The sequence below is a fragment of the Rasamsonia emersonii genome, assembly GCF_000968595.1.
Source record: "Rasamsonia emersonii CBS 393.64 chromosome Unknown ctg1118621762126, whole genome shotgun sequence".
NCBI classification, from domain to species: Eukaryota; Fungi; Ascomycota; class Eurotiomycetes; order Eurotiales; family Trichocomaceae; genus Rasamsonia; species Rasamsonia emersonii.
In genome coordinates, this window is record NW_013562632.1 from 1 (window position 1) to 24,367 (window position 24,367).

At 50.8% G+C, this 24,367-nt stretch overlaps 8 protein-coding genes across 8 annotated transcripts; 5 read left to right on the plus strand and 3 right to left on the minus strand.

Annotated features, from left to right (window-relative positions):
* Positions 1-2,554: 2,554 nt before the first annotated feature.
* T310_9429 (Phenylalanine--tRNA ligase) lies at positions 2,555-4,151 on the plus strand (the record flags this gene model as incomplete). The annotated part of the gene is made up of 2 exons (XM_013468104.1): positions 2,555-3,990; positions 4,058-4,151. 2 exons carry the CDS (start codon positions 2,555-2,557, stop codon positions 4,149-4,151), a joined length of 1,530 nt encoding a protein of 509 aa, XP_013323558.1.
* A 394-nt stretch (positions 4,152-4,545) lies between these two features.
* On the plus strand, positions 4,546-6,334 carry T310_9430 (Methyltransferase; the record flags this gene model as incomplete). Its single annotated transcript, XM_013468105.1, has 9 exons — positions 4,546-4,650; positions 4,797-4,800; positions 4,830-4,848; positions 4,885-4,977; positions 5,253-5,306; positions 5,365-5,473; positions 5,532-5,567; positions 5,620-5,789; positions 5,956-6,334. The coding sequence occupies 9 exons, from the start codon at positions 4,546-4,548 to the stop codon at positions 6,332-6,334; spliced, it is 969 nt and encodes a 322-aa protein (XP_013323559.1).
* A 2,206-nt stretch (positions 6,335-8,540) lies between these two features.
* T310_9431 (NUDIX family hydrolase) lies at positions 8,541-9,982 on the minus strand (the record flags this gene model as incomplete). The annotated part of the gene is made up of 3 exons (XM_013468106.1): positions 8,541-9,157; positions 9,221-9,576; positions 9,735-9,982. 3 exons carry the CDS (start codon positions 9,980-9,982, stop codon positions 8,541-8,543), a joined length of 1,221 nt encoding a protein of 406 aa, XP_013323560.1.
* Positions 9,983-10,255: 273 nt separating this feature from the next.
* Positions 10,256-12,159, minus strand: T310_9432 (IMP dehydrogenase; the record flags this gene model as incomplete). Its single annotated transcript, XM_013468107.1, has 3 exons — positions 10,256-11,397; positions 11,601-11,909; positions 11,967-12,159. 3 exons carry the CDS (start codon positions 12,157-12,159, stop codon positions 10,256-10,258), a joined length of 1,644 nt encoding a protein of 547 aa, XP_013323561.1.
* Positions 12,160-13,180: 1,021 nt separating this feature from the next.
* Positions 13,181-14,344, plus strand: T310_9433 (Oxidoreductase, short-chain dehydrogenase/reductase family; the record flags this gene model as incomplete). The annotated part of the gene is made up of 6 exons (XM_013468108.1): positions 13,181-13,287; positions 13,370-13,570; positions 13,629-13,793; positions 13,857-14,000; positions 14,067-14,221; positions 14,307-14,344. The coding sequence occupies 6 exons, from the start codon at positions 13,181-13,183 to the stop codon at positions 14,342-14,344; spliced, it is 810 nt and encodes a 269-aa protein (XP_013323562.1).
* Positions 14,345-14,640: 296 nt separating this feature from the next.
* T310_9434 (uncharacterized protein) lies at positions 14,641-15,118 on the minus strand (the record flags this gene model as incomplete). Its single annotated transcript, XM_013468109.1, has 2 exons — positions 14,641-14,757; positions 14,828-15,118. The coding sequence occupies 2 exons, from the start codon at positions 15,116-15,118 to the stop codon at positions 14,641-14,643; spliced, it is 408 nt and encodes a 135-aa protein (XP_013323563.1).
* A 757-nt stretch (positions 15,119-15,875) lies between these two features.
* Positions 15,876-21,848, plus strand: T310_9435 (Ras GTPase activating protein; the record flags this gene model as incomplete). Its single annotated transcript, XM_013468110.1, has 8 exons — positions 15,876-15,928; positions 16,299-16,444; positions 16,501-20,358; positions 20,419-20,694; positions 20,746-21,450; positions 21,496-21,634; positions 21,746-21,769; positions 21,800-21,848. The coding sequence occupies 8 exons, from the start codon at positions 15,876-15,878 to the stop codon at positions 21,846-21,848; spliced, it is 5,250 nt and encodes a 1,749-aa protein (XP_013323564.1).
* Positions 21,849-22,385: 537 nt separating this feature from the next.
* On the plus strand, positions 22,386-24,365 carry T310_9436 (ENTH domain containing protein; the record flags this gene model as incomplete). The annotated part of the gene is made up of 5 exons (XM_013468111.1): positions 22,386-22,467; positions 22,548-22,579; positions 22,654-22,733; positions 22,808-22,889; positions 22,968-24,365. The coding sequence occupies 5 exons, from the start codon at positions 22,386-22,388 to the stop codon at positions 24,363-24,365; spliced, it is 1,674 nt and encodes a 557-aa protein (XP_013323565.1).
* Between the last annotated feature and the right edge of the window lie 2 nt (positions 24,366-24,367).

Below are 24,367 nucleotides of genomic sequence, written 5' to 3' on the forward strand. Positions count from 1 at the left end.
CCTTCCTCTGGTTGGGCTGAGGCCTCGGGCTGTGGAGGGGGAAGGCACCACTCGCCGTGGCTGCTGCCCGCCTCGCGAGTGGCCGCCGCCCTCGCCACGCTGTTGGCAGGCATATAAATTGCTGTGTCAGTCGCGCCTTCCTCCAGTCTCCCAGCAGTATCTGGCAGTCGCTCGGCTGCTCACTGCCCAGGTACCTCCAGGGCGCTCGCCTGGCACGGCAAGAAATCCCACGCGCGTCCCGTGGTTTCTACACGGACCGACTGCAGCGGGTCCCCGGGACCAACAGCGTGGGCAAAAAAAAAAGTGAAACTCTCCTGAACCACTGTTCGTTCATCCATGGAACACGCTCCAACCCCTAAGCGGCCTTACGGAGTATGTACGGGCCTCGCAGAGGCTCACGATCAGGGTCAGCGTTCCAGCACGCCACGGCGGGGGAGGATCTCGGGACTAAGGGCCGCTGCCCTATCACCTGTGCGCTGCTGCTCGGTGGCGAGTCCCCCCTGCCAGCCTTTCCTGGAAAGCTGCTGTCAAGATCCAAGGCTAATCGGGAAATTTCTCCTCCCTCACGCCGTCGTTTCTTTCACTCACTACGAACTCGACCCGTAGCAATGGTAACATGGTCCTCCGTACCAGACGATCATCATTTAACAAATTACCAGTCGAGCCTCTCGTGCCCGACGATGCTACCAAACCGCTGCTCCTGAGACTCCCTACGTAGACGTGCTGTCTCTGTCCAGTCCACTCAGGCCCAAAGGTACTTATCGCATCTTGCTGCCCGGCGTTTCTTCGAATGATCGGCCGGCGCTGCTTCGCGTGACCACCGGCTCTTAGGCGAATCTGACGGGCCACTGACGGCCATCCATAATTGGTGCCAAATCTGCAGCCGTTAGCGGGGAGCCGTCCGTCCTCAGGGAATGCTGGCGACAGATGCCTCCTGCGTGGCCTGCGGACAGCCATCGCCAAAGGATCAGAATGCAGTGTACGCTGTAGCAGTACTCTGTATAATGTCATGAGTGTATTCGAAGAGGTTGACTGCCCCCTTCAAGAATCACAAAAAGGGTTTTCTTAGGCTGCGGATCCGGACGGACCGTTACGGCCACAGATTCACCAAGACGGCGGTCATACCAGCAGCAAACCCCACACATTTAGCCTCCTCGGCGTCTCGTGGCATCTGAAATCTCGCACAGCCGTCTTGATCCCAGGAGATGACGGTGCTCTGCAGATCTCTATCATGTCGTTCTTACTCCGTAAGGCCACTACTGGCACAGATTGGAGTGCCCCCCCGGCGATCCGGCGCTCAAGTCTCATGTGGAACCGTGTGTCCTGACCACTCGCCGCCGCTGCGTCCCGGCACATGCTACTGTTTCTTGCCCGAGTCGGTATGTCGTCGGTTGGCCACCGCGATTGCTAGATCCCAATCTGGGCTGTACAGCACCGACCTCAGTAGTCTGTATGGCCGGTTGGCACCGGTCCTCCCTCCAAATGACGGTCTCGTGTTAAGCGAAGGAGCCGATTCTGCACTCTGTAAGCTGTCCTCCGGACTGGGTATTACCTTGTGAACCACGCGATGCCGGGTGCTGGAGCAAGGGGTGGCAGGAATGCGGGCAGCACCCAACGCACGCGGCCAGGGATGACGTCGTGAGCGAACTGACAGTCCCCTTCCCCAGGATGTCGGAACGGAGTCGATGAGAGGATGGCTGGACTTGAAACGCGCTAAGAGCGTTAAGAGCGTGTACATCATACATGGCCTGTACATCAGACTCGTAAATCATGAAGATCTCGTCTTAGCCGACGCCGTGGTCCACCGGTAACGTGACCGATTGGAAATAATTCGACTTGATGGTTCATGGCAGCTATACGAGTATACCTACGGGGTTGTCCGCCCAAATTTGGGCCTCCTTGTCACTAGAGGATCCATCGCCAAGGGGATATTTATCAAAGGCATAGAGGAAAGGGGCAGATTAGGACGGGACAGAAGACGAATCCGTTAGCAGGAAAAAAAATGTCTAGCGATTAATGCTAATGGAGTACTCCGTATAATAACAGTCCTACTCCCATCCTATCATATTCTTCCAATTCTGGTTCAAAATTAATATTCTATCACACTCTCGAAGCTCCTATCCGGCATTGTGTGCCCATCGAGTTGCTAATAGTATCCCCTGATTTTAACCTGTACTGCACGTGAACCAGATGAACCCAGGGTGAAGGTATATATACCAAGAGCGTGAGAAAAAAGGGGGAGGGGGAAACGTGGCATACTCGTCTTCTTAGATGATTTGTTAGAATTATTATATTAAAAATACAGATTCAGCCACCAGAATAACCTCTATCCAGTATATGGAGTATTCCGTACTGTCGTCAAAGATACTAGTACTGTAGGTAGATGATCGGGCAGGAAGGCGGTCTGCGCGGTCGGCCCCTCCGACCCGCCGTATCGAAATTCAACTTCGAGTCACCGCGCACAGCAGCCAGACCAGGCTGCCAGGATCGCACGAAAGAACCCTCCCGCCACAAGAACCCTCCCTGACGCGACTGACTTCCACATCGTGCAGCCATGGCGTCCGATATGACGGCGCCCATCCTGGACGCCCTGTCCTCGGCCGACGGGCCCATCCTCTCCTCCGACGCCTTCCCCTCCACCCCCTCACTGACGATAAAAGCCGCGCTCGACCGTCTGGCGTCGAGGTCCATGGTGACCTACGACACCATCGACAGGGAAGTCGTCGTTCTGACTCCCGAAGGTGAAGATATCGCCGCCAATGGCAGTCACGAAGCCAAGGTGTTCCAGGCTGTCGCGGCCGCCCTGGACGGGCTAAAGATCTCCGATCTGCCCTGCATCGTGGGCAAGGACAGCGCCAAGGTTGGCCAGGGAAATGCCTTCAAGAGAGGGTGGATCAAGAAGGACAAGGATCTGCTGAGACCGAACACCGAGTCGATCCACGACGAGACCAAGGAACAGCTGCAGACCATCAAAGAGACGCAAACACACCCAGACGCCAAGGTGGTGGCGGATCTGAAAAAGAGGAAGCTGGTCACGACGCAGAAGGCGATCAGCTTCAAGATTTCCAAGGGCCCCAAGTATGCCAGGCAGTTCGTCAAGGAGGAGACCGACCTGACGGCAGAGATGCTGGCCGACGGGTCGTGGAAGACGGCCAGCTTCAAGCCGTATAACTTCAAGGCCAAGGGCGCTCCCACCCCGAGCGGAGCACTGCATCCCCTCAACAAGGTGCGCCAGGAGTTCAGGAACATCTTCTTCGAGATGGGCTTTGAAGAGATGCCGACGAACCGCTTCGTCGAGACCGGCTTCTGGAACTTCGATGCCCTCTTCGTGCCGCAACAGCATCCTGCCCGTGACCTGCAGGATACCTTCTATATTTCCGACCCCGCGAAGGCCGATCCCCCTCGGGAAGATCCCCCCAACAACCCGCATCTGAAGCCTGCGGAGAAGCCGCGCGACTACAAAGAGTACTGGGAGAATGTGCGGCAGGTCCACGAGACGGGCAAATACGGTTCCATCGGGTACCGATATCCGTGGAGCGCGGACGAGTCGCTGCGCCTGCTCCTCCGAACGCACACGACGTCCGTGTCGACCTACATGCTGCACAAGCTGGCCGCGAACCCGCGACCGGCGCGCTACTTCAGTATCGACCGCGTGTTCCGGAACGAAGCGGTGGACGCAACCCACCTGGCGGAGTTCCATCAGATCGAGGGTGTCATTGCCGACTTTGGGCTGACACTGGGCGGGCTGATCGGGTTCATGGAGGTGTTCTTCGCCAAGATGGGCATTCACCGGCTGCGCTTCAAGCCGGCGTACAACCCGTACACCGAGCCCAGCATGGAGATTTTTGGCTATCACACCGGCCTAGGGAAATGGGTCGAGATCGGCAACAGCGGCATGTTCCGGCCGGAGATGTTGGAGCCGATGGGAATCCCGAAGGATATGAGAGTGTATGGGTGGGGGTTGAGTCTTGAGCGACCGACCATGATTAAGTATGCACCCTCTCTCTCTCTCTCTGACTTTTTTTTTTGGGCATGTCTTACTGACTGCGATTAACAGATACGGAGTCAGCAACATCCGAGACCTTCTCGGCCACAAAGTCGACCTCAACTTTATCGAGACGAACCCAGCCGTGCGGTTGGAGAAGGATTAATTAGATTAAACAGAGGATATATCACGAACAAAAAGGAGAAGTTTAAAAAAAAAAGAAATGAAGAAAGAAGCAACGATTGAATGAACGAATAAAGTATAGTATAGTAAAATAAAGACCAAGAAAAAAAGAATTATATCTATCTATCTATCTACTATCTATATATCTTCTATATATCTATCAATCTATCTAGCTAGCTGGACCCATATGTATGATGTGATAGACAGAACCCAGATAAGAATCAAAAAGACGAGCAACCATATTCCCTGCCTACAAGGTATCTACCTACAGTAGGCAGGTAGTGTATATACCTATATATCCTGGCTAGAAAGGTTGACTACCTGCCACGATATATATACTGGATCAAGTCGAGGAGGCTAATGACAAAAGGATAATAATGCGTCTATTAACAACCTGCTGCCTGTCTCGAGAGCTTCAAGTCTCACTCCTCTACTTGTCGCAAGTTCAACAACCCGCTCCTCTAATTAAGGCCAACAAACAAGTCATGCTGACCCTGGCGCGGCACAGCACGAGTTGTTGATTATGCAAGACGGACCGCATCATCACTATCATTTATTCGTCCGGAACATATCCTGCTGCATCCGGAGGGCCGCCTGGATGCAGGTAGACAGTTAACTACCTACCTAGGTAGGTAAGTACCTGGTACCTACCTAAGCTTAGGTGCCTTGTACTGTACAAGGTACTTTCCTAATTAGGTACCTACCTACCTACCTAGGCAGGCATTATTTGATCGTGTGACAGTTCGCATTCATAGGCAGGAGCCACCGAGCCGTTTCCTTTTTAAAGATGGAGGTGACCCTGCCGAGTTGTACAGTACACATTCTTTCCCCCTCACTCTCACACTCCGCTGGATTTATTTCCTGACACAGATCTTCAAAATGGCTGATAATCCTCACCAAGCTCCAGCTCCAGACATTATTATAGAGCCAATCATGAGTCCAGCAGAAGCCTGGCTTTCTGCTCATTCTTTATTATTGACAAGAGAAGAACCTGCAGGAAAACCCAGATGATGTAGATTCGACTCTTGGGTGAGGAAAAGGCTCTTTGACGCTTTCTTGTTTCCAGACTGATACAAGTCTGCAGAGTTGACAGCGCCAGCGAAACCACCTCGCTAGCTTCCAGCGTGAAAGCCTACGTGTAAGTTGTCGTTTATCAGTTACTTGATGATAACATCCACAAAGACTAAAAGCTGCAGATATGAGGTCTGCATATACCTACATATCACCGAGGGAGAAAAAAATACCACTAAAGAGCATCAGAACGGACGGAGATATCATTCGTATCACGAAGGGGAATACGTGCTTGTAAGTGACGTATTTCGCAACTGGTCTGTGGCTGCGTGTTGACTGACGCTGCTGGTAGCCCAACGATGAGGAAGAACAGGATCGGCTGGATCTGGTAAGATCTGTAGACAATCTTCCGGCGCGACCTGACATGCGATCGTATACAGTCACATCATATTTACAAAATGCTCCTTGGCGGGGAACTGTATCTCGCGCCTGTCGGAAAACGGCAGAGGGTATTAGACATGGGCACGGTCACGGGCATCTGGGCGATTGATTTTGCCGAGTGCGAGCACCAGCTTTCACATATACTGTCACTGAGGCTGACGAAGGAGCAGTGAGCACCCAGAGGCAGAAGTCATAGGTAAGAAAAAAAAACACGATCTCGAAGAGGCTCTTCTGACGTTACCTGCAGGAAATGACTTGAGCCCCATACAGCCTCCGTGGTACGTCTCCCGTTCAGGCTGTCATATCACATCTGACTGACTCATGCCACTCTCTAGGGTCCCGCCAAACTGCCGATTCCAGATTGACGATTTCGAAAAGGAGTGGGCATACTCTCGCCCATTTGACTTCATTCACGGCCGGGACCTTGAAGGGTCTGTCCGGGACTATGACCAGCTTTTCCGGCAAGCCTTTCAGAATCTGAAGCCGGGGGGATATCTGGAGATGGCATCGATGGAGATCAACACCCATTCGGATGACGGGACCCATTTGAAAGCGAAGAATTTCCTCAAGGGGCTTCGAGTCACGCACGAGGCGTCCAAGAAATTCGGAAAGGACATGAACTCCGTGGCGACGTGGAAGGAGAAGATGGAACGCGCGGGGTTCGAGAACGTTACAGAGAAAATCTACAAGGATGCTCGCTCAAGCCTCGCTTAGTAAAAAAAAACGGATTGATCGACTGATTTGTATGTGCTGCATGCATGTATACAGCTACCGCAAAGCCCCTGGCCCAAAGACCGCAAGCTGCGCGAACTCGGTCGCTACCACCAAGCGAACGTGCTGCAGGGTCTAGAATCCTACACGTACGCGCTCTTTACCCGTTTTGCGGGCTGGAAGAGAAAAGAAATAGAAGTTCTGTTGGCCGGAGCGCGGCGGGAGCTGCAGGATCTGTCGATCCACCTCTATACGAACGTCCGCTTTGTGTATGGGCGAAAGCCGGATGTCTGATAGTATAAATAATCCTGATCCCGGGGATCGAATATTCGGTAACTAGTACGATTGGGCTTGAAGAAGTACGACTGTACAACTGTACGACTGAATGGGCTTTTGTTCTGCCTATCCATCAATATTGATATTGATATAATTTCCTTCACTACGTCCTTCACTACATATACCTCGTTATTCGAGTCAGACAGGCAGATATCATCAGCATTCTTCGTTTATTTTACTACTACCTCCTCTATATCACTAAGATAAATTAATAATGCAATGAGTGACGTCTACGTCTGTCCCACCCGTATCTGTGCCCCGGCGCAGAATCTCGGTTCCACCGCGGCTCTTCAGTAGGCGGGAAATGGATAGCATAATCAATGTTCGGCTTGGATGGATGGATGATTTACGGTTTCTCTACCTCCTCTCTCATGGAGATTGGAACCGATTCCTCGAGAGAGGAATAGTCCCGGGAGTGAGGAGGCCTTGATGTGCCGGTTTTTGCAACTGAATGAAAATAAAATAAAAAAGAAAAGGAGAAGGAGGAATATCAATCGATTGATATGGATGGATGGATTATGGCATGTCATGTTTTCGAAACCCGCCTTTAAATTGTTCTATTTAAAGGTTCATGGTATTTTCATGACATTCTTCTGTTTCGTTCCTTGGATTCTCCGCCTAGTCCGGATGGTCAAGAGGCGGGTTTTTCGCAACCAAAAAACTCCGTTTTCGGCGTTCATCCATGGTCCATGTATTCTCATGCAATGTATTTCTTTTCGTCTCGTTTAACCCGTATCTGTTGAATTCAAACCGTTAGCCCGGTTGTCCTGCTGAATGTTTCACGTCTGGTCTCGTCTTACCATCACACCCCCTTAAGAATCTTCCCCCTCCTGATGTGATATCAGCATTTACCGCTGCGCGCTCCACACATTCTTCAGGTACCCGTCACGCTGAGCAAGGCGGTTCAGCGAGTCGTCGGCCTCGCCACGGGCACGGACGAACCCGCACAGAGCGTACAGCTGGTTCTCGCCGGTGTAGCGGCCGTTCTCGTCAACCTTGCCGATGGCGATCTGGACCGAGGCGTGGTCGTTGGCCTTGATGATGCGGTTGGTGGCGCTGCACTTGCGCGGGACGTAGCTGGAGAAGACAGCGACGTATTAGAGAGGATTTTCCAAAGAAACGAAAAAAAGCAAAACCATTATGTATGTCACGAGAAAATTGCCAAGTCCTTGTCGCCAGGCGATCTGGAATTTTGTTTTTCGAACGTAGGTCCGACGCTGCCATATCGCATTTTTCATGCCACTGCCATCGCAGCGGCGAAAATTATAATGATAATGGCTGCAACGGCCCATCCGCACGAAAAAAAGCTCGCCCGGAAATAAGAACAGAAAACATCAATCAGGTCAGGTCAGGATACGTACAGATCGACAATCTCTCCCTTCTCGTTCTCCATTTTGGCGTGTGTCTAGCCGGCTGACAGGAAGGTCTTGCGGTTGGAACGGTGGACGAGAATGCGCTGACTGACTGGAGGTTTTTGCCCGGAGACGGTCGGTTGTTGAAAAGAGAAATCTCGATGGGGTTTGCTCCGGTTGTGGGTCATGTGACTTCTTATCGAGGGCTGGTTCCGGAGTGTGGTGTGGCTGGTGGCGTGGCTGGTGTGGCGTGGACGAGTGACCGCGTGCGTGGCGTTAGTTGCCGCGCCACATTTCCGTTGAATATCCGGGGTTAGTCCGTATACGGAGTAGCATTGCAGGCTACATGTACGGAGGAGTACTATGGGCTATGCGACATAGATACGTACGACGATTCAATGAAAATAGTTTCCAAACCGATATTGCGTGGTTTCTTTCACTGTTGACAGACGCAGTGTACATACATAGTCTATCTATCCATCCTGTAGACGTCTCACATTCTTTTCACAGTATACACTGAATTACAAATTACTCTTAGAATCAGCCCTCAAAATATCCTTCTTCCACCGTACCTCGAGGTTCCGAGGCCCTTCCTTGCTGAATCTCACAAGAATAACTCGGTGCTCCTCTCCCTTCTTGTCTGACCCTCGTAATTCCGGCCCAGGGCTGTCCAGAGCCAGGACCGATCTGTTATCCGGCAACAATTTCATGCTCTTAGGACAGATGTATTTGTGCGTCCACGGGGGACTGCCAGAGTGGATGAACTCAAGCAGCTCTGATCTCCGTCGCTTTAGTTGTTCCGACGAAGCGCCCTGTCGAGGCTCCTGGTCCAGGAACTGCGAGATGAGATGCAGCAGTAAGAACTGCGGCGGGAAGAGAATGATCTCCCCGCTGCGCGCCTTTCCAAGCCAGTCGCACGCCGGCAGGAACCTGGCCTCCATGATCTCGACGCCTCCGTCCGACGTGGGAACCTGAACCTGAATCTCTTCCCGCCCCGAGGCCGGCAGGCCCTGCGCCACCAGCAGCAGCTTATTATCGGACTCTTCCGGCACGGGCAGAAAGTAGAGATACATCTGCGTGGTAAATCGCTTGGGCAGGTTGGTTGGTGTGATCCAATGCGTGAAGGGGATCAATGCGTCTGAGAATCCATCTTTCAGCGAACTGTATTGACCACAGCTGCAAAAGCCATCGTCATACATACCTGTGTCAGGCTCCGCCGCCGAATTCTGCTCCTCGAGCCATTTCTGAAAAGTAATTTCCTCCCTGTGGATGGCGTGTCGTCCTCGCTCCCTCTCTGCCTCATCCACGTGGACCATCTGGCCCGTGGACCGATCCCGGGCTAGCAGGATGCCGCTTTCTTCAAACAGCTCCCGAATCGCCGCCCGTCGGTAGTGGATCGCATCGTCATGACTCTTGGGATCCTCAGGAGGTGGGCATTCCCCATCCTGGGAAGGGGAGATATTGCCTCCCGGGAAGACGTGTGCTGACGGGAAGGATGAAGACGTCTGCACTCGATGAAGTAGGAGTATTTCGTTTGTCGGAGAAACAAGGATCACGCTGCGAGATGTCAGTAAGTTCAATGATCACCTCTCACTTGCCCAAGAAAAAGGCATTCGCCTCAGTCGCTGCATACTATAGAACATGGAGGAGGGTGAACTATAGTAGCTTGTAGTCTTTTTCATTGCCATTGAAGAATAAAGACAGATCAGTCTAACCTTGAACTGGGCCTTGGGATTGACGGCCCCTTCTTAGCAGCTTTCTCGGCCATCTTGGAAGAATGCTCCGATTTACCACTGGCTGAATCGGTTGAATAAGCTGCTCTAGCAATCCTTGTCCAAGCAGGGGCCTGTCCGAGGTACTGCCGCGGAGAGCGGGGACGGAAGAGATCTTTCAGTCGACTACGGTACGTGTGACTACAAGATCGATTGATAGGAATTGTGTAAATATTCAGAAATAAAGTCATCTCGGAACGAATGTTAGAGACGTTGCATAACATAACCTCGTAAGCTCACTAACTACGTGAAAAGCTAAGGTCAGACGCGGGGAAGCATCAGCCGGCCGAGGTCCGTGGAAACAAAAAGCACACACTCCCGCCGCATCTGAATCTGCGGCTTAAAACTCCGGACCACCTGCACCGTTTTTGTTATTTTTTTCGTCAACCCATCCAACAACCATTCAATGGTATCCGACAGAATACAATCCAATCCCTTATGTATGTAGTAGGTAGTAGTTATATTTACGCATAGAGTTTCTTGTCGTAGCTGTGCAGGCCGTGGACGTTTCCTTCGGCCTGAGCGCTGCCGCTCCGCATTTCGAAGCGAACCGTCCCGTTGTTCACGCCTTCGTGGAGTTCCTGAATGCTCTTCACACCAATATCCTGCAGCGAGTGCTGAATACCGGCGATGAGGTACGGGACGAACTTGGTAACCGAACCGCGATCCAGGACTGAGCCGGACACACCCTGTGCCACCAGCACGCGGTCCTTCTCGGAAAAGTATCTCGCGGTTCCAGCGTTCTTAGCTTTGCTGTCCTTGCCACCTTTGCCCGCCTTCTTATCCTCCATGGCGTCAATGCTTCCCATTCCTCGGTAAGCCTTGACAAGCTGGCCTTCGTTACTGACAAAGTACTCTCCGGGAGATTCGGTGGTACCGGCGAGGAGACCACCCATCATCACCGTCGTGGCGCCCATGGCAAGACCCTTCACAATATGACCGACGTTTTGGATACCGCCGTCGGCAATGCAGGGAACGCCAAAGCGGGCTGCGAAAGAGGCAACCCTGCGCACAGCGAGAGCTTGAGGACGGCCAACGGCCATGACCTCCTGGGTAATGCATGCACTGCCGCTGCCCATGCCAATTCTCAGGCCATCGGCACCGGCGGCAATCAGCTGCGCGGCTTGCTCGCGCGTCACCACGTTGCCGGCAATAACATCAATCTGAGGGTACGTCTTCTTGATCCATTTGATCATTTCGATCTGGTAGATGCTGTTACCTTGGCTGCTGTCCAGAACAACAATGTCCAGTCCAGCATCAACGAGCATCTGCAGTCTCTCCTTGTCGTGCTCCCGAGTTCCAATAGCAGCAGCGCAGATGAGCTGCTTAGAATGAGGAAGCTTCGAGGCCAGAGGGTAGTGAAGATTCTTCCTCAAATCAGAGCGAGACAGCAGAGAGACCAGGTTACCCTCCTCATCAACAATAGGAAGCTTTCCTTTCTTAGAATTACGCAGAACCTCGTTGGCCTCCGCGAGCGTCGTTCCAGCAGGAGCCGTGACGAGATCGGTCGTCATGACCGCGGTGACGGGATCATCATCCGAGGTGTGGAATTGGATATCCCGGCTAGTCACTATGCCGACCAGCTTCGAACGAAGTGTTCCGTTCTCTAAATCGAACCATTAGTCAGCATTTGCTTGAAAAATTTCCTTCCACAACACAAATCGTAAAAATTCAGGCTGATCAGACAAAAATCTGTTTCTCCACACAGCTTGCGCTGCTGCGGTGGAACGAAAGTTATTTAAAGGTAGATTGGATACATCATATAAGGAAATGGAAATGAGTTGTCGACAAAGGGAGGTAGAAGCTTACCAGTTACGGGGAAACCGCCAAAACCCCACTTGGCCTTTAGTTCCCTGGCTTCCGCAACGGTCGTCTTGGGAGAGATGACGACGGGGTCCAAGATGAAGCCATTCTCGTATCTCTTGACCTTCCTGACCATCTCTGCTTGGTCCTCTGGAGAACAGTTGTGGTGGATGACACCCAGACCACCCAGCAGGGCCATGTGAATGGCCATGTTGTGCTCCGTGACAGTGTCCATGGGAGAGGAGAGAAGCGGAGCCTTCAGGGAGATGCGCTTGGTCACAGGGGTTTCAAGAGTGACGTCCGAAGCAGGGAAGCCTAATAGATGATGTCAATACCAAGCTCCCGGACTACTCTCGATGGAAGACCGCGCACCAATATAGCCTGGTAGGATTAGGAAGTCATTGTAAGTCAGAGCGCCATGCTTGTCCGAGTCCAGCAGAGTATCGACATCAAGACCATCTCTGGTCGGATACTCCTTCTCGAGGACCTCCAAGGCCTTGGTGTGGTCCAGGAACTCCCCTTTGTTGGAGAGGAGCCCACGTGCGTCACCGTTGGAAATAGGCATCGCGGGATGCAGATTTTAATCTCTATCGTAAATCGTGAATTGACAAAGGAAAAAGGGAAATAAGGTGAGAAAACAGCCAACAGAGCGATGGGAATACGTTTCTGTTGACGGGGAAGTGTTTCCTTTCCCAAAGAAAAGAAAGGAAAGAGGAAAAAATCTCAAGAGGCGATCCGGCCGTGACTTTTTTTTGCTGGACGGTGGGGTTCCAGGCGACGCTAGTCCGTCTCCGGCGACTGCGACTGGACCACTGGCGAAGGCGGTGAGAAGGCACGTGACTCAAACTGCCGGTTCTAGAGCGACCCAGTCACCGCCTATCACATGATCACATGGAGAAGATCGACTCGAACGTGGAGAGCAGATCCATCCCCATAGGATCCCTGGCTCTTTTATTTTTAGAAACTTCAATATTGAAGAATGGATGAAAACGCACTTCAGGCCTGATACCAGACCCAGGATGCTACGAAACCTCTCCCACCTCCAAGCCTATGTTAGCTATCGGAGATGGGATGCTGTGGAAATGCTATTTTCCCTAAAATACATATTGTCTCAATTTCAATGAGCCTGGGGAAATACACATGCTGATTCTGGAATTGTCGAGTTGTTTTTTTGTTTCGTTTCGAAAGTTTCTGACTACACAGCAGCTCGTTCCGAGAGAGCAGATGTTGCCACATGATGACGACAAAATTACAGTCAACTTTATGAACGTTGTCAATCTGGAGCTTCAAATAAGCTAATCTATACTCATAGCTGAATATATACTCCATTTTTCTGACGTATCATACTGAGTAGCTATTTTCTCTGACAATACCTTTATTCCAAGCACTAATTACTACTGTATAAAGAACGCAAGATGACATCTCAGATGGGAGAACATGGGACCTTCAAGGCTCCGGAGGTAGCCCAAAGCCAGCCAAAGCCCGGGTAGGCGTGTTACGACCTTGTCCTTTGCATGCTGTTCTCTTTGCATTGTCGCCATGACTCCGGACGCTTCTTACACATCCATTCCAGATTGGAGAAGGACATGATTCCGCCCAGTGAGTCGACCAAATTGGAGGCTGCAGGAGCATTCGTTGAATACGTTGGAAGCGGGAAGTTGAAGGATAAGAAGGTGCTCATTACTGGTGGAGAGTTAGTGGTATCCTTTCTCAACTCGTACCTCACGTTCCACTATATAATGTCCTCGTTATTCTATTGTTAATGACTATCATAGTTCCGGGATCGGTCGCTCAGTTGCCATCTTAATGGCAAGAGAAGGGGCCGACATTACAATTGTCTATCTACCTGATGAGCAAATCGATGCAGATGATACGAAAAAGATGATCGAGGCGGAGAACCGAACGTGTAATCTCTTTTCCGGGGATCTCAGGGATAACGATACTTGTCGAAGGGCTGTCGAGGATCATGTGAAAAAGTCTGTTCTTTCCTGAAATCCATCTGTCGCCAAAATTGACAAACCTGTTGTCGGATAGATTTGGAAGAATCAATGTCCTCGTCAACAATGCAGGGAAGCAATGGTTGTGCAAGGAGTTCACGGAGATTGATCTCAATGTCGTCGAAGACATCTTCCGAACAAACGTCCTACAAATGTTTGCTGTCACAAAATTTGCGCTTCCTCATATGAGCAAGGGAGACTCGTAAGTGTGGATGGCCATGTTTGAAGAAAATGATTTTGATAAGGCTGAGTCTCAATGTCCCAGAATCATCAACACGACCTCTGTGACGACTTTCCGTGGCACGAGCAGCATGATCGACTACGCATCGTCCAAAGGTGCAATTGTGGGGTTCACGAGGGCACTGGCGACGAGCTTGCTACCAAAGGGAATTCGAGTCAATGCAGTAGCGTAAGTGATAATCGTCCTCTTGGTATAAAAATGAAATGAGCCTGGCTGACAATATTTATCTATCAGACCTGGTGCGATTTATACGCCAATCCAGGTCGATACAAGACCTGCGCAACAGATGCAAGGCTGGTATTCAAATTCACCTATTGGGCGTCCAGGGCAGCCAAGTGAGGTCGCGACCTCTTTTGTTTTTCTAGCAAGCGCTGAGGCGTCACTGTATTGTGAGTTTTTTTTAATCGATAACTCTTCTATTCCCACGTATTTTACGATGAGGCTCTTGCTAATGGATATGCTTTACCAATACAGACGGGCAAATTCTCCACCCTTACCCAATTGGTTCTTAGAAATAAAAAATATATGTGAGGTGCGATTTACTGCCTTCAAGTCAGGGAGGAGAGACTCTGCGTTGAGCTTTCTTTCAACACATTTACTTCCTATACTTAGGCATGTAAATTGGGGGAAAGGATATAGATGCCGATTAAATAAATAGCCGATTCTCGAATCTATAACGCATGTTGAAGCGACGTCTTCCATCCCATTAACTTTGTAACCCTTGGGAAGCGATAATGGTTGCACTGTGTTCTCTCTTGCCATACCATAAGAAGTATGCATGACAAGGTATCTCAGTACACTTGCTTGATTAATATACAAGCCACGACTCAGCCTTCTTCAGCGCCTCGTCCCATCCGTTCTCATTTTTCCACACAGCGACGCTTTCTATTTCGTCCTTTCCTAACTTGAGGCCATTATAAAGATGCTTTTTTGCGTTCATTAGACAACAATTGTCCCAGAACGAATGAATTGTGATTCTTTAAAAAAAAACCTACCGGAAACAACCCCTCACCTCCTCTTGGTCCGCACACGGTGGCATCCGGATTCTCCCATCGGATGTCCTTCTCTACTCGCTCGTATTCGATTCGAAGTACGTAGACAAGAGGCTCATCCTTGAAAAAGAATTTGAGAGTGTTGGGAACTTGCGGTGCTGTGGAGAGGTGGATGAATCCTGAGCGCTGGTCCAGGTCGCTGACCGGTAACCGCTCGGGAAGATCATCTGGGACGGGCGCGGTGGAGGGGATGAGCTTGTAGATATACGTCGGTTTGGAAGAGGAAGAACTCATCTTCTCGATGTTGCAGTTTTTTTATTTCTGCTGATATGCTTTGAATAATAGCAGTCTCTAGTATCGCAAAGCTAATACGTTTCTTATTTTAGGATTGAACAGACGCTGCGGTTCCGAACTAATGTTGATCGCGGGGCGATTATGGCAGCCTATGCCCAATCAAAAAGAGTAATGGGCCTGTTTATTCTATACACACAAACGCTCCTCTATTTGCATTTTACTTGATTCACTTGTGCAAAGGACGCATTGAATGGTTTACATCTCTTTTTTATTTTTACGCATTGAGAACGTATGAGGAAATCTTGATCAGACCCGTCAATCCCGTTGAATTAGGTAGTTTGACAGAATAGCACTGTTGGCAGGACGAGGCATTGCAATTACACGCAACGATTTATTAAATCTGCCCAGAATATCTGGGAAGAAGAAATATATCTCACAAACTTGATGGGACTAAGCGGGGAGAAAGTCCTCTATACATTCCACAGAGATCTGCCCCAAGCGTGGCGTTGATCGGGAATGCCTGCCAAGGTTCTATTCAGATCTGGCCACTATTCAAGCCGCTCGATGATGCCCCTTTGCTTGCGCTAGCCATCACTCCGATTTCTACGGGGCCTCGTCCTGAACAAACAAATTCAGCAGAGAAAATCTCAGACCTGCTAAGCCACACATTCAAGCCACATATAATTCCGTCTAGGTGTTATATTTAAAGTTAGTTAGCGCCACAGCACAGACCAAAGTTAAAAAGGAAAGACCCGTAATGGATGTGTTGGCGAGGCCAGAACCAGATGGCAGGGAAATTGCGGAGTTCAGGTAATGAGTTGTCCCCAAGTAGGGCAATTCTTCCAAGTGTGAGAACCCCGAAGACCTTTACTGCATATACGAAGTCATCCTGGCTCATTTGACGCAGGGTGGGAAGACCTGTTCTTCGAGCTGCAGACGAACCGATGGGGCAGCGGATGCCAGTCACGTGATAGTAGACATCGGCAACGGGTGCCCAATCGCGGCTATACCAGATCGGGAGATTTGTTTATTCCCGGGCAGCGTTGGCGGGCCCCGCCATCAACATCTATTAGGCTGGGAAGCCGCGACCCATCCAGGCCAAACGTCACACTCGCGCCTTATCTCGGGGGAGGGTCGACCTGCTGTTGAGGACCTTTCACATTTTTTGTTTTGTTGACAGTTCTGGAGAAATATTGCGATTTCAAGGGCCAGACCATTATTGCCCCTTGATTCCGCATTCCTCTCGTGCCACAGAAAGGCAATCCACCAAACTGTCTCCATTTCCATCCGTCCTGTTTCCTCGTGTTGCTGCTCTTGAGGGAGCAGGTATGCGTCCGGCTGTGCAGGGGACCTCGCTTCATTTACCACCTGTCGCATTCCAGTCTGCTCGGCACTATACGTGATGTCAAATCCATCGTTCAGACGGGCACAAACGGACCTGGGAAACTCATCTCCGAGTCCGCTTCGACATGGCTCAACAGCGTCGACCTCATCTACTTGCTCTGTCTTCTCGAACCCTCTCACGCCCAGCCGTACAAGCACCATCTCCTCCAATGCGTCTATCAGCTCTTCGATTGGGATTTTCGGCCACAAACGTGGGAAGAGCGAACTAGACACCTTGTCGTCGACCACCTCAAACAATGCTATGATGTCTGACCGGTCTCCAACTGCCGCTGAAACCTACGAAAATGTGCGTCGTTCTTTACGGCCGCTTCCACAGCCGCCGAACGCGTCTCCGAATTCAACAAAGAGCAGCGCCACGCGCCATTCGAGAAGCTATACGGTCGACGAGACAAACTATCGAAAGTCTCAATCTCCAAGCACACCTGACCGGCGAATACGATGGCAGGAGAATGATCCTCCTGGCCAGAGCAACGGCGACTGCTCTTATTCCCCGACGCCTCCACGTCCCAGGTCGCAGCATTCACACAGCCATTCCAGTCCGCACCCGCCCACACTACCGACAGCTCTGACGGCTCCAGAGCTTGAGACTTTTCAGAAATCTTCAACCGGTCATCTCCGGACCCTCTCGAAATTTGCCAAATCTGGAGAGAGCGAAGAATTTGCGCTCGATACCACATCCCCCTCCGTGGTTGGGCTGCAGGGAAGAAGACGCCTGAAACGGGCGGATTCAGTCCGTAGCGGCTCTAGCCCCGTCAAGAAGAAAAGTACATCGTCATGGGCGGCGGGAAACTGGATGGACAAACAGAGGGAGTTCCTTCAGGCTTACGAATATCTTTGCCATATCGGAGAAGCCAAGGAATGGATAGAAGACGTCATTCAGAAGCAGATTCCTCCGATTGTTCAGCTCGAGGAAGCTTTGCGGGACGGGGTGATTCTGGCAGAGATTGTACAGGCGTTGTACCCTAACCGAGTATTCCGCATCTTCCGACACCCGAAGCTCCAGTATCGACATTCCGACAATATCGCTCTTTTCTTCCGATTTCTCGATGAGGTTGAATTACCCGACATTTTTAGGTTCGAACTCATCGACCTGTATGAGAAGAAAAATATTCCCAAAGTGATCCATTGTATCCATGCCCTTTCGTGGTTACTCTACAAGAAAGGAATCGTCGATTTTCGCATTGGCAACCTCGTTGGCCAGCTTGAATTCGAACATCATGAGCTTGAACAGACGCAGAAGGGCCTGGATAAAGCAGGTGTCACTATGCCGAGCTTCTCTGGGATGGGTGCCAGCTTTGGCGCGGAACCTGAACCGGAGCCGGAGCCAGAGCCGGTAGAAACCGAAGAAGAACGCATCGAAAGGGAGTTACGCGAAAAAGAAGATATTATCAGTGACTTCCAAGCCCAGATTAGAGGGGCATTATTGCGGTTGAACTTGGGCAATATTATGAACCACCTATGGGATAATGAACACATGATAGTCGACCTTCAGTCAAGAATACGCGGTGACTGGGCACGGCAGGTCATCGGTTACCGGTTGAGTATGCGTCGATTTGCAGTGAATCTGCAGGCGTTGTGTCGTGGATTCCTGGTGCGACACAGGCAACGGAGCAACGAGGACTTTTGGAGAGCGAAGGAGCAAGATGTCGTTAAGCTGCAGAGTCTGGCAAGAGGACGCAGAGCTAGGGCTCAGGTTCAGTACCTGAAAACTCAAATGCGACGCGAGGAATCCGGTATCAAATTTATTCAAGCAGCTATTCGAGGTGCTCTGCAACGAAAGAAAGCATTCAATCAATACGAAGAGACCAAAGACGCGGAGGGCGAGATCCAGTCCCTGCAGGCAGCAATACGTGGTATGCAATTGCGCCGCTCAATGAAGCAACTGATAGCAAGCCTCGATCGAGAATTGCCTTCCATTGTCTTTATTCAATCTGCTGCTAGAGCTCTTGCGGAACGAACGCGTCAAGCACAACTGAAGGAGGCATTGGATAGCTCAAACGAACAATGGCTTGCTTTACAATCCATGGCTAGAGGTGCCGCTGTGCGGTGTCAACTCCAGCACCTCCGAAATGAACTTGAGAAGCAACGGCCGTCGGTATTGCTGCTACAAAGTCTCATAAGAGCCAATTTCGTTCGAGGACAGATCGAGGAACAGAAGAGTTCTTTGGCACAAAACGAAACTCAAGTACTGGCTCTGCAGTCCATGATCCGCGGCCATCTATTCAGAAGACGATTCCATGCCGACCTTGAAAATCTTCGGCAAAATCAGGAACTGTTTACCAATTTGCAGTCGTTTGCTAGAGCAGCAATGTTGCGGAAAGATGTCGGCGATCTTCTGTCAAAACTCAGGCAGAACGAGGAGGAGGTCGTACAGCTTCAGGGACTTGCCAGAGCTATGCTTGTCCGACTTGACGTTGGCAAGATTTTGACTGATTTGGAGGAAGAAGAGGAGCGTATCGTTGATCTTCAAGCATGCATCCGGGGGAATCTCGTTCGATCTCGATTTGCCGAGAAGCAGCGTTACTTCCGGGAAAATATGGATAAAGTGATCAAAGTCCAGAGTTACGTGAGAGCTAAGATCCAGGGTCAGGCATACAAGAGTCTCACGAGTGGCAAAAACCCACCTGTTGGAACTATCAAGGGTTTTGTCCATCTCCTCAATGACAGCGATTTTGACTTTGACGAGGAGATTGAGTTTGAGCGGTTGAGGAAAACTGTCGTGCAACAGGTTCGGCAAAACGAGTTAGCAGATCAATACATCACCCAATTGGACATCAAAATCGCGCTGCTCGTCAAGAACAAAATTACACTCGATGAAGTCATTAAGCATCAGAAACACTTCGGTGGTCATTTCGGATCTCTGCTGCAGAACACCGACATCTCATCGAAGGATCCATTCGATCTCAAAGCTCTGAACAAAAATTCAAGAAAGAAGCTGGAGCAATACCAAGTGTTGTTCTTCCTTCTTCAGACGCAACCCCAGTACCTGGCTAGACTCTTCCGAAGACTCCGTGAGCAGAACGCGGGTGAGAAAGAGTACGAGAGGGTCAAACATCTCGTCATGGGGTTGTTTGGCTATGCTCAAAAGAGGCGTGAGGAGTATTACCTGATTAAGCTGATTGCCCGATCGATTAAAGAAGAAGTTCAAAGTTGTCCGTCGCTTCAGGATTATATCCGGTGCAATTCGTTCTGGAACAAACTCTTCGTGGCTTATGTGAAGTCGCCTCGAGACCGCAAGTTTATGCGTGACGTTCTAGGGCCCCTGGTCAAGGAATGGGTGATTGAAAACCCGGAACTGGATCTAGAGAGCGACCCAATACAGATATATCGCGCGGCAATTAGGAACGAGGAACTTCGCACTGGTCAGAGGAGCAAACGTCCGCGTGATATCCCAACTGAAGAAGCCATCAGGGATCCAGAAACCAGGTCGATATTCATCCAACACCTGCAGGACCTGCGTGATATCGCCGACCAATTTCTGAGCCGACTTCAGGAGTGCCTACCTCGAATGCCTTTCGGAATTAGATATATTGCGAAGGAAATGTATGAATACCTTCTGGCTCAATTCGGCAATGAAGATCCCGGTTACATTCTTCAGATCGTCGGGCAGTGTATCTGGAGAAATTATTTCCACCCTGCCGTGCTAGAGCCAGACAAGCACGGGGTGATCGATCGGGGTCTAAACCCAGAACACAAAAAGAATCTTGGAGAAGTCGCCAAAGTTCTCTCACAAGTGGCATCTGGCAGGTTGTTTGGAGCCGAAAACGTTTATCTCCAACCACTCAATACCCATGTCGGAGAGTCAATCCTGCGTCTCGGCCGCATATGGGGTGACAGTAAGTTTCTGGCTTCCCACTTCACCTCCCTGGTACGGGAAATCTAACTCTCTCTCATAGTGATCTCTGTGCAGGACGCAGAGTCTTACTTCGATATTGATGAGTTTAATGACCTTTACGCCAAAACAAAGCCTACGCTGTACATCAAAATGTCGGACATCTTCTCTATCCATCAACTCGTGGCATCTGAGATCCAGCACATCTGTCCCGCTCAAGATGACGTTCGGGAGATCATTCGAGATCTGGGTAATGTCAAAACTAACGAGAGTGAGCTCATGACCGTCAGCTCGTCGGAGATTAGCTTGACGCTACATCCTAAGCTTACTAATGTCGAAGGTGAGTGTGTTCCTGCGCATTTTCTATTGCTTTAGTGCTGACATTTATTAGATCCCGAGGCTGGTATCAAAGCTCTTTTCATGGAAACCAAGCGTTGCATTCTCTATATTATTCGGGTTCAATCGGGCGCTAATTTGTTGGAAATTATGGTCAAACCGCCCACGGCCGAAGACGAGGAGCGGTGGCGGGCCCTTGTGCAAGACGAACTCTCTGCAAACAATTCTCGAAGGAGAGGTGCATACTCTGAGGCCAGCCCAATTCTCGACCTGAGCACCATGAGTTATGCTGAGTTGAAACGAATTGCGCTCGAAAACATTCTGGAACTCGAGAAAGCAGGCAAGATCAGCCGCCACAACCAATACCAAGACATCCTGAATTCAATTGCGGTGGATATTAGAACGAAGCACCGGCGGAGGATCCAACGGCAGAAGGAGCTTGAGAGTGTCCGATTGACGCTGTCACGGTTGAATGATCAAGCTGTCTACCTCGAGCAACAACTCAAGACGTACAACGACTACATTGAGCAAGCCATGGTCACACTTCAAAACAAGAAGGGCAAGAAGAGATTCCTCCTGCCATTCACCAAGCAGTGGGACCACGAACGAGAACTGCAGAAATCTGGACGAGTTTTCAAATTCGGCTCCTACAAGTACTCGGCGCGCAATCTGGCCGACAAGGGCGTTTTGGTATACTGGAAAGGCTACACAGAGCGCCAGTGGGACCGGGTTGACCTTACCATCTCCAGTAACGAGGTCGGTGTGTTCACACTGGATGGTAGCAGTGGCAACTTGATGATTCCAGGTGCCAGCGCTCAGATTCCGTTGGACGACCTCTTGCAAGCACAGTTCAACAACACCCAGTTCCTTGACTTCTTTGAGGGAGCTCTCCGGGTGAACGTTAATCTTTTCTTGCATCTTATCATGAAGAAATTCTATACTGAGTGAGCAGGTTTCGGTGGAGTTCTTTTTCAGTCGGCATTGTTGACGTTTCCAGTTCGAGCATGATATGGCGGGCATTGTTTTTTACTTTCCCTTTTACTCTCTGGTCACAGCATGTCTTTTCATGATATCCAAAGGTAAGGCGGGGGATGATGTAACGATCATAGGTCTCATGAGGGCGGAGTTTTCAGGAAGTGCGGATTGAAGACTCCTTAGATTGGTATGAATATCATTTGCTCTTCTATCATGAACCCCTTTGACGATGAACGAGTCAACAAGTCAGCTTCCATTCTGCGGATGGAAAGCTGATTTGATTTAAGTCGTTGACGGATGGCTTGATGCTTATCTTCGTCTCGATAAATGTTTTGCCTTTTTTGTATGTATGTACTTGACCTGGAAGTAGTATAATCCCATGCAATATTGAAAAAACCACCAACTTAATACCAAGTCCAGTAACTTAGTGCCAATCTGTCACGCATTACTCTCTGGATAATTGTTTGATCAGGATCAAGCCAGTCAAGGAGGCTGACGGAGCGATTTGGGCAGCAACAATATTATTTCACGTGACCGTCAGTGTTCCGGCGGCGGGCGGCGATCAACGGCCAGCGAGTCGCTGCCAGATAATCTCGCCCGGCCAACGCTCCTCTGTCGCATTCAAGCGCGCCCTTCCTGTTTATTAACGCCCACCTCCGGTTGTCTTTTTCGGCTTCAATTCCTCTGGTTCCTGCGCAGACAGCCGTGTCGCGTGTCACCATGGATTTCGCGAGCCTAAAGGAGCAGGTCAGCAACCTGACCTTGTACGATATCAAGGCGGGTGTCCGCAAGGTCCAAAATGGTACGTCTTTGCTTTTTCGGATACCCCGTTTGGATGCGGGGAAATACTACGAGCGCTCCGCTGATCGACTATGTCTTTAGCTGTCATGAACTACACGGAGATGGAGGCGAAGGTTCGTCGCCGCCCCCCCTTACTCCCTGTCCATGTCTTGCGTCGCAACTCGTGACTTACGCGACTGGGAAACAGGTCAGGGAAGCTACAAATAATGAGCCTTGGGGAGCGTCATCGACTCTAATGCAGGAAATCGCGAACGGAACGCACAACTAGTTAGTCGCCTTTGGCTGTCGTAGATTTGGCTGGGGGATGTTGACGCTGACATTTATCTGCCTTTCCCATCTAGTCAATTGCTGAACGAGATTATGCCTATGATCTACAGGAGATTTACGGAGAAGTCAGCGGAAGAATGGAGACAAATATACAAGGTATGCCGTAAGATCGGCATGGTCGCTTTGTCACTATAAGATCTTTTAAGGACAAGGACTGATCGTCGGATTCTACAGGCCCTTCAACTCCTTGAATTCCTGATCAAGAACGGTTCTGAACGAGTCGTTGATGATGCCCGAGCCCACATTTCTCTCTTGCGGATGCTCCGCCAATTCCACTATATCGACCACAATGGCAAGGACCAGGGTATCAACGTGCGCAATCGGTCGCAGGAGCTGGTCAAACTGCTGAGCGACGTCGATCTCATCCGTGCAGAGAGAAAGAAGGCTCGAGCCAACCGGAACAAGTTCGGTGGTATCGAGGGCGGCATGGGCTTTGGCGGCGGCCTCTCCGGCTCCCGCGGCAGATACGGAGGCTTCGGCAGTGAAAGTTTCGGAGGATACAGTGGAGGTGTCTACGGTGACGGTGGAGGCTTTGGCGGCAATACCAACGATTTCGGGGATACCGGCAGGCGAAGCAGCCGTTTCGAGGAATACGATGAAGATGAGGAGGACTCCGGTCGGCGGCGAGCAGCCAGCCCAAGCAGGGCCAAGAAGGAGACGAAGGCTCCTGAGCCACCAAAACCGGCGGAAGAAGATCTCGTTGACTTTGGTGACGACGAGGTCTCTGCCCCAACTTCTTCCACGGCCGCAGGGAAACAGCCCGCTGCTGGTAACGGATTGGATATACTTCAATCAGGTAACGCAGACGACGATGAGTTCGACGACTTCCAGTCGGCTGCTCCCCCTGCGTCCACCCAGCCTGCGCCATCCACCCAGTTCGCATCTATCCCTCCTCCTACATCGACGGCTACAACGACATCGAGCACTCAGTTCGCTGCTCCAAAGCCCGTTTCTGCAGCTCAGGGTGCAAACTTGAGCGGCCTTGCCAGCTTGACCTCTGCCACACCGACTCCGAGCACGAGCTCGTTTATGTCCCCGATATCCCCTCCTGCGTCTACTTCTTCTTTCGCTCAACCACAGCAGCAACAGCAGCAACAACAACCGCCGAAGCCAACAGGGTATCAAGCAGCGACCCCGAACTATTACACCTCCGTCTCCGCCACCCCCAGTCAGCAGCCTCTTTCATCCGCGAACACGCGACCCGGCCTGCAATCCACTTCTTCATTCTCCTCGACGACCTCATCGTCCGCAGGCAGCAAGCCTGCCGCATCGAAGTCTGGTGAAGACGTGTTTGGATCGCTCTGGTCCGCCGCCAGCGCCAGCGCAGGTATCCAGAAGACGACCAACACGAACAAGGGACCAAACCTGGCCAGCATGGCCAAGGAAAAGTCCAGCGCCAGCATATGGGGCGCTCCTGCAGCCTCCAGCACTACCACAACCACAACCACAACAACTTCCACACCCTCGCCATCCGTGTCGTCAACTTCAGGATTTGCTCAGTCACAGTCGCAGCAGCAGAAGCCCAGCAGCGCTGCTGGTGGTTCCTCTGCACTGAATGACCTGCTGGGTTAGAA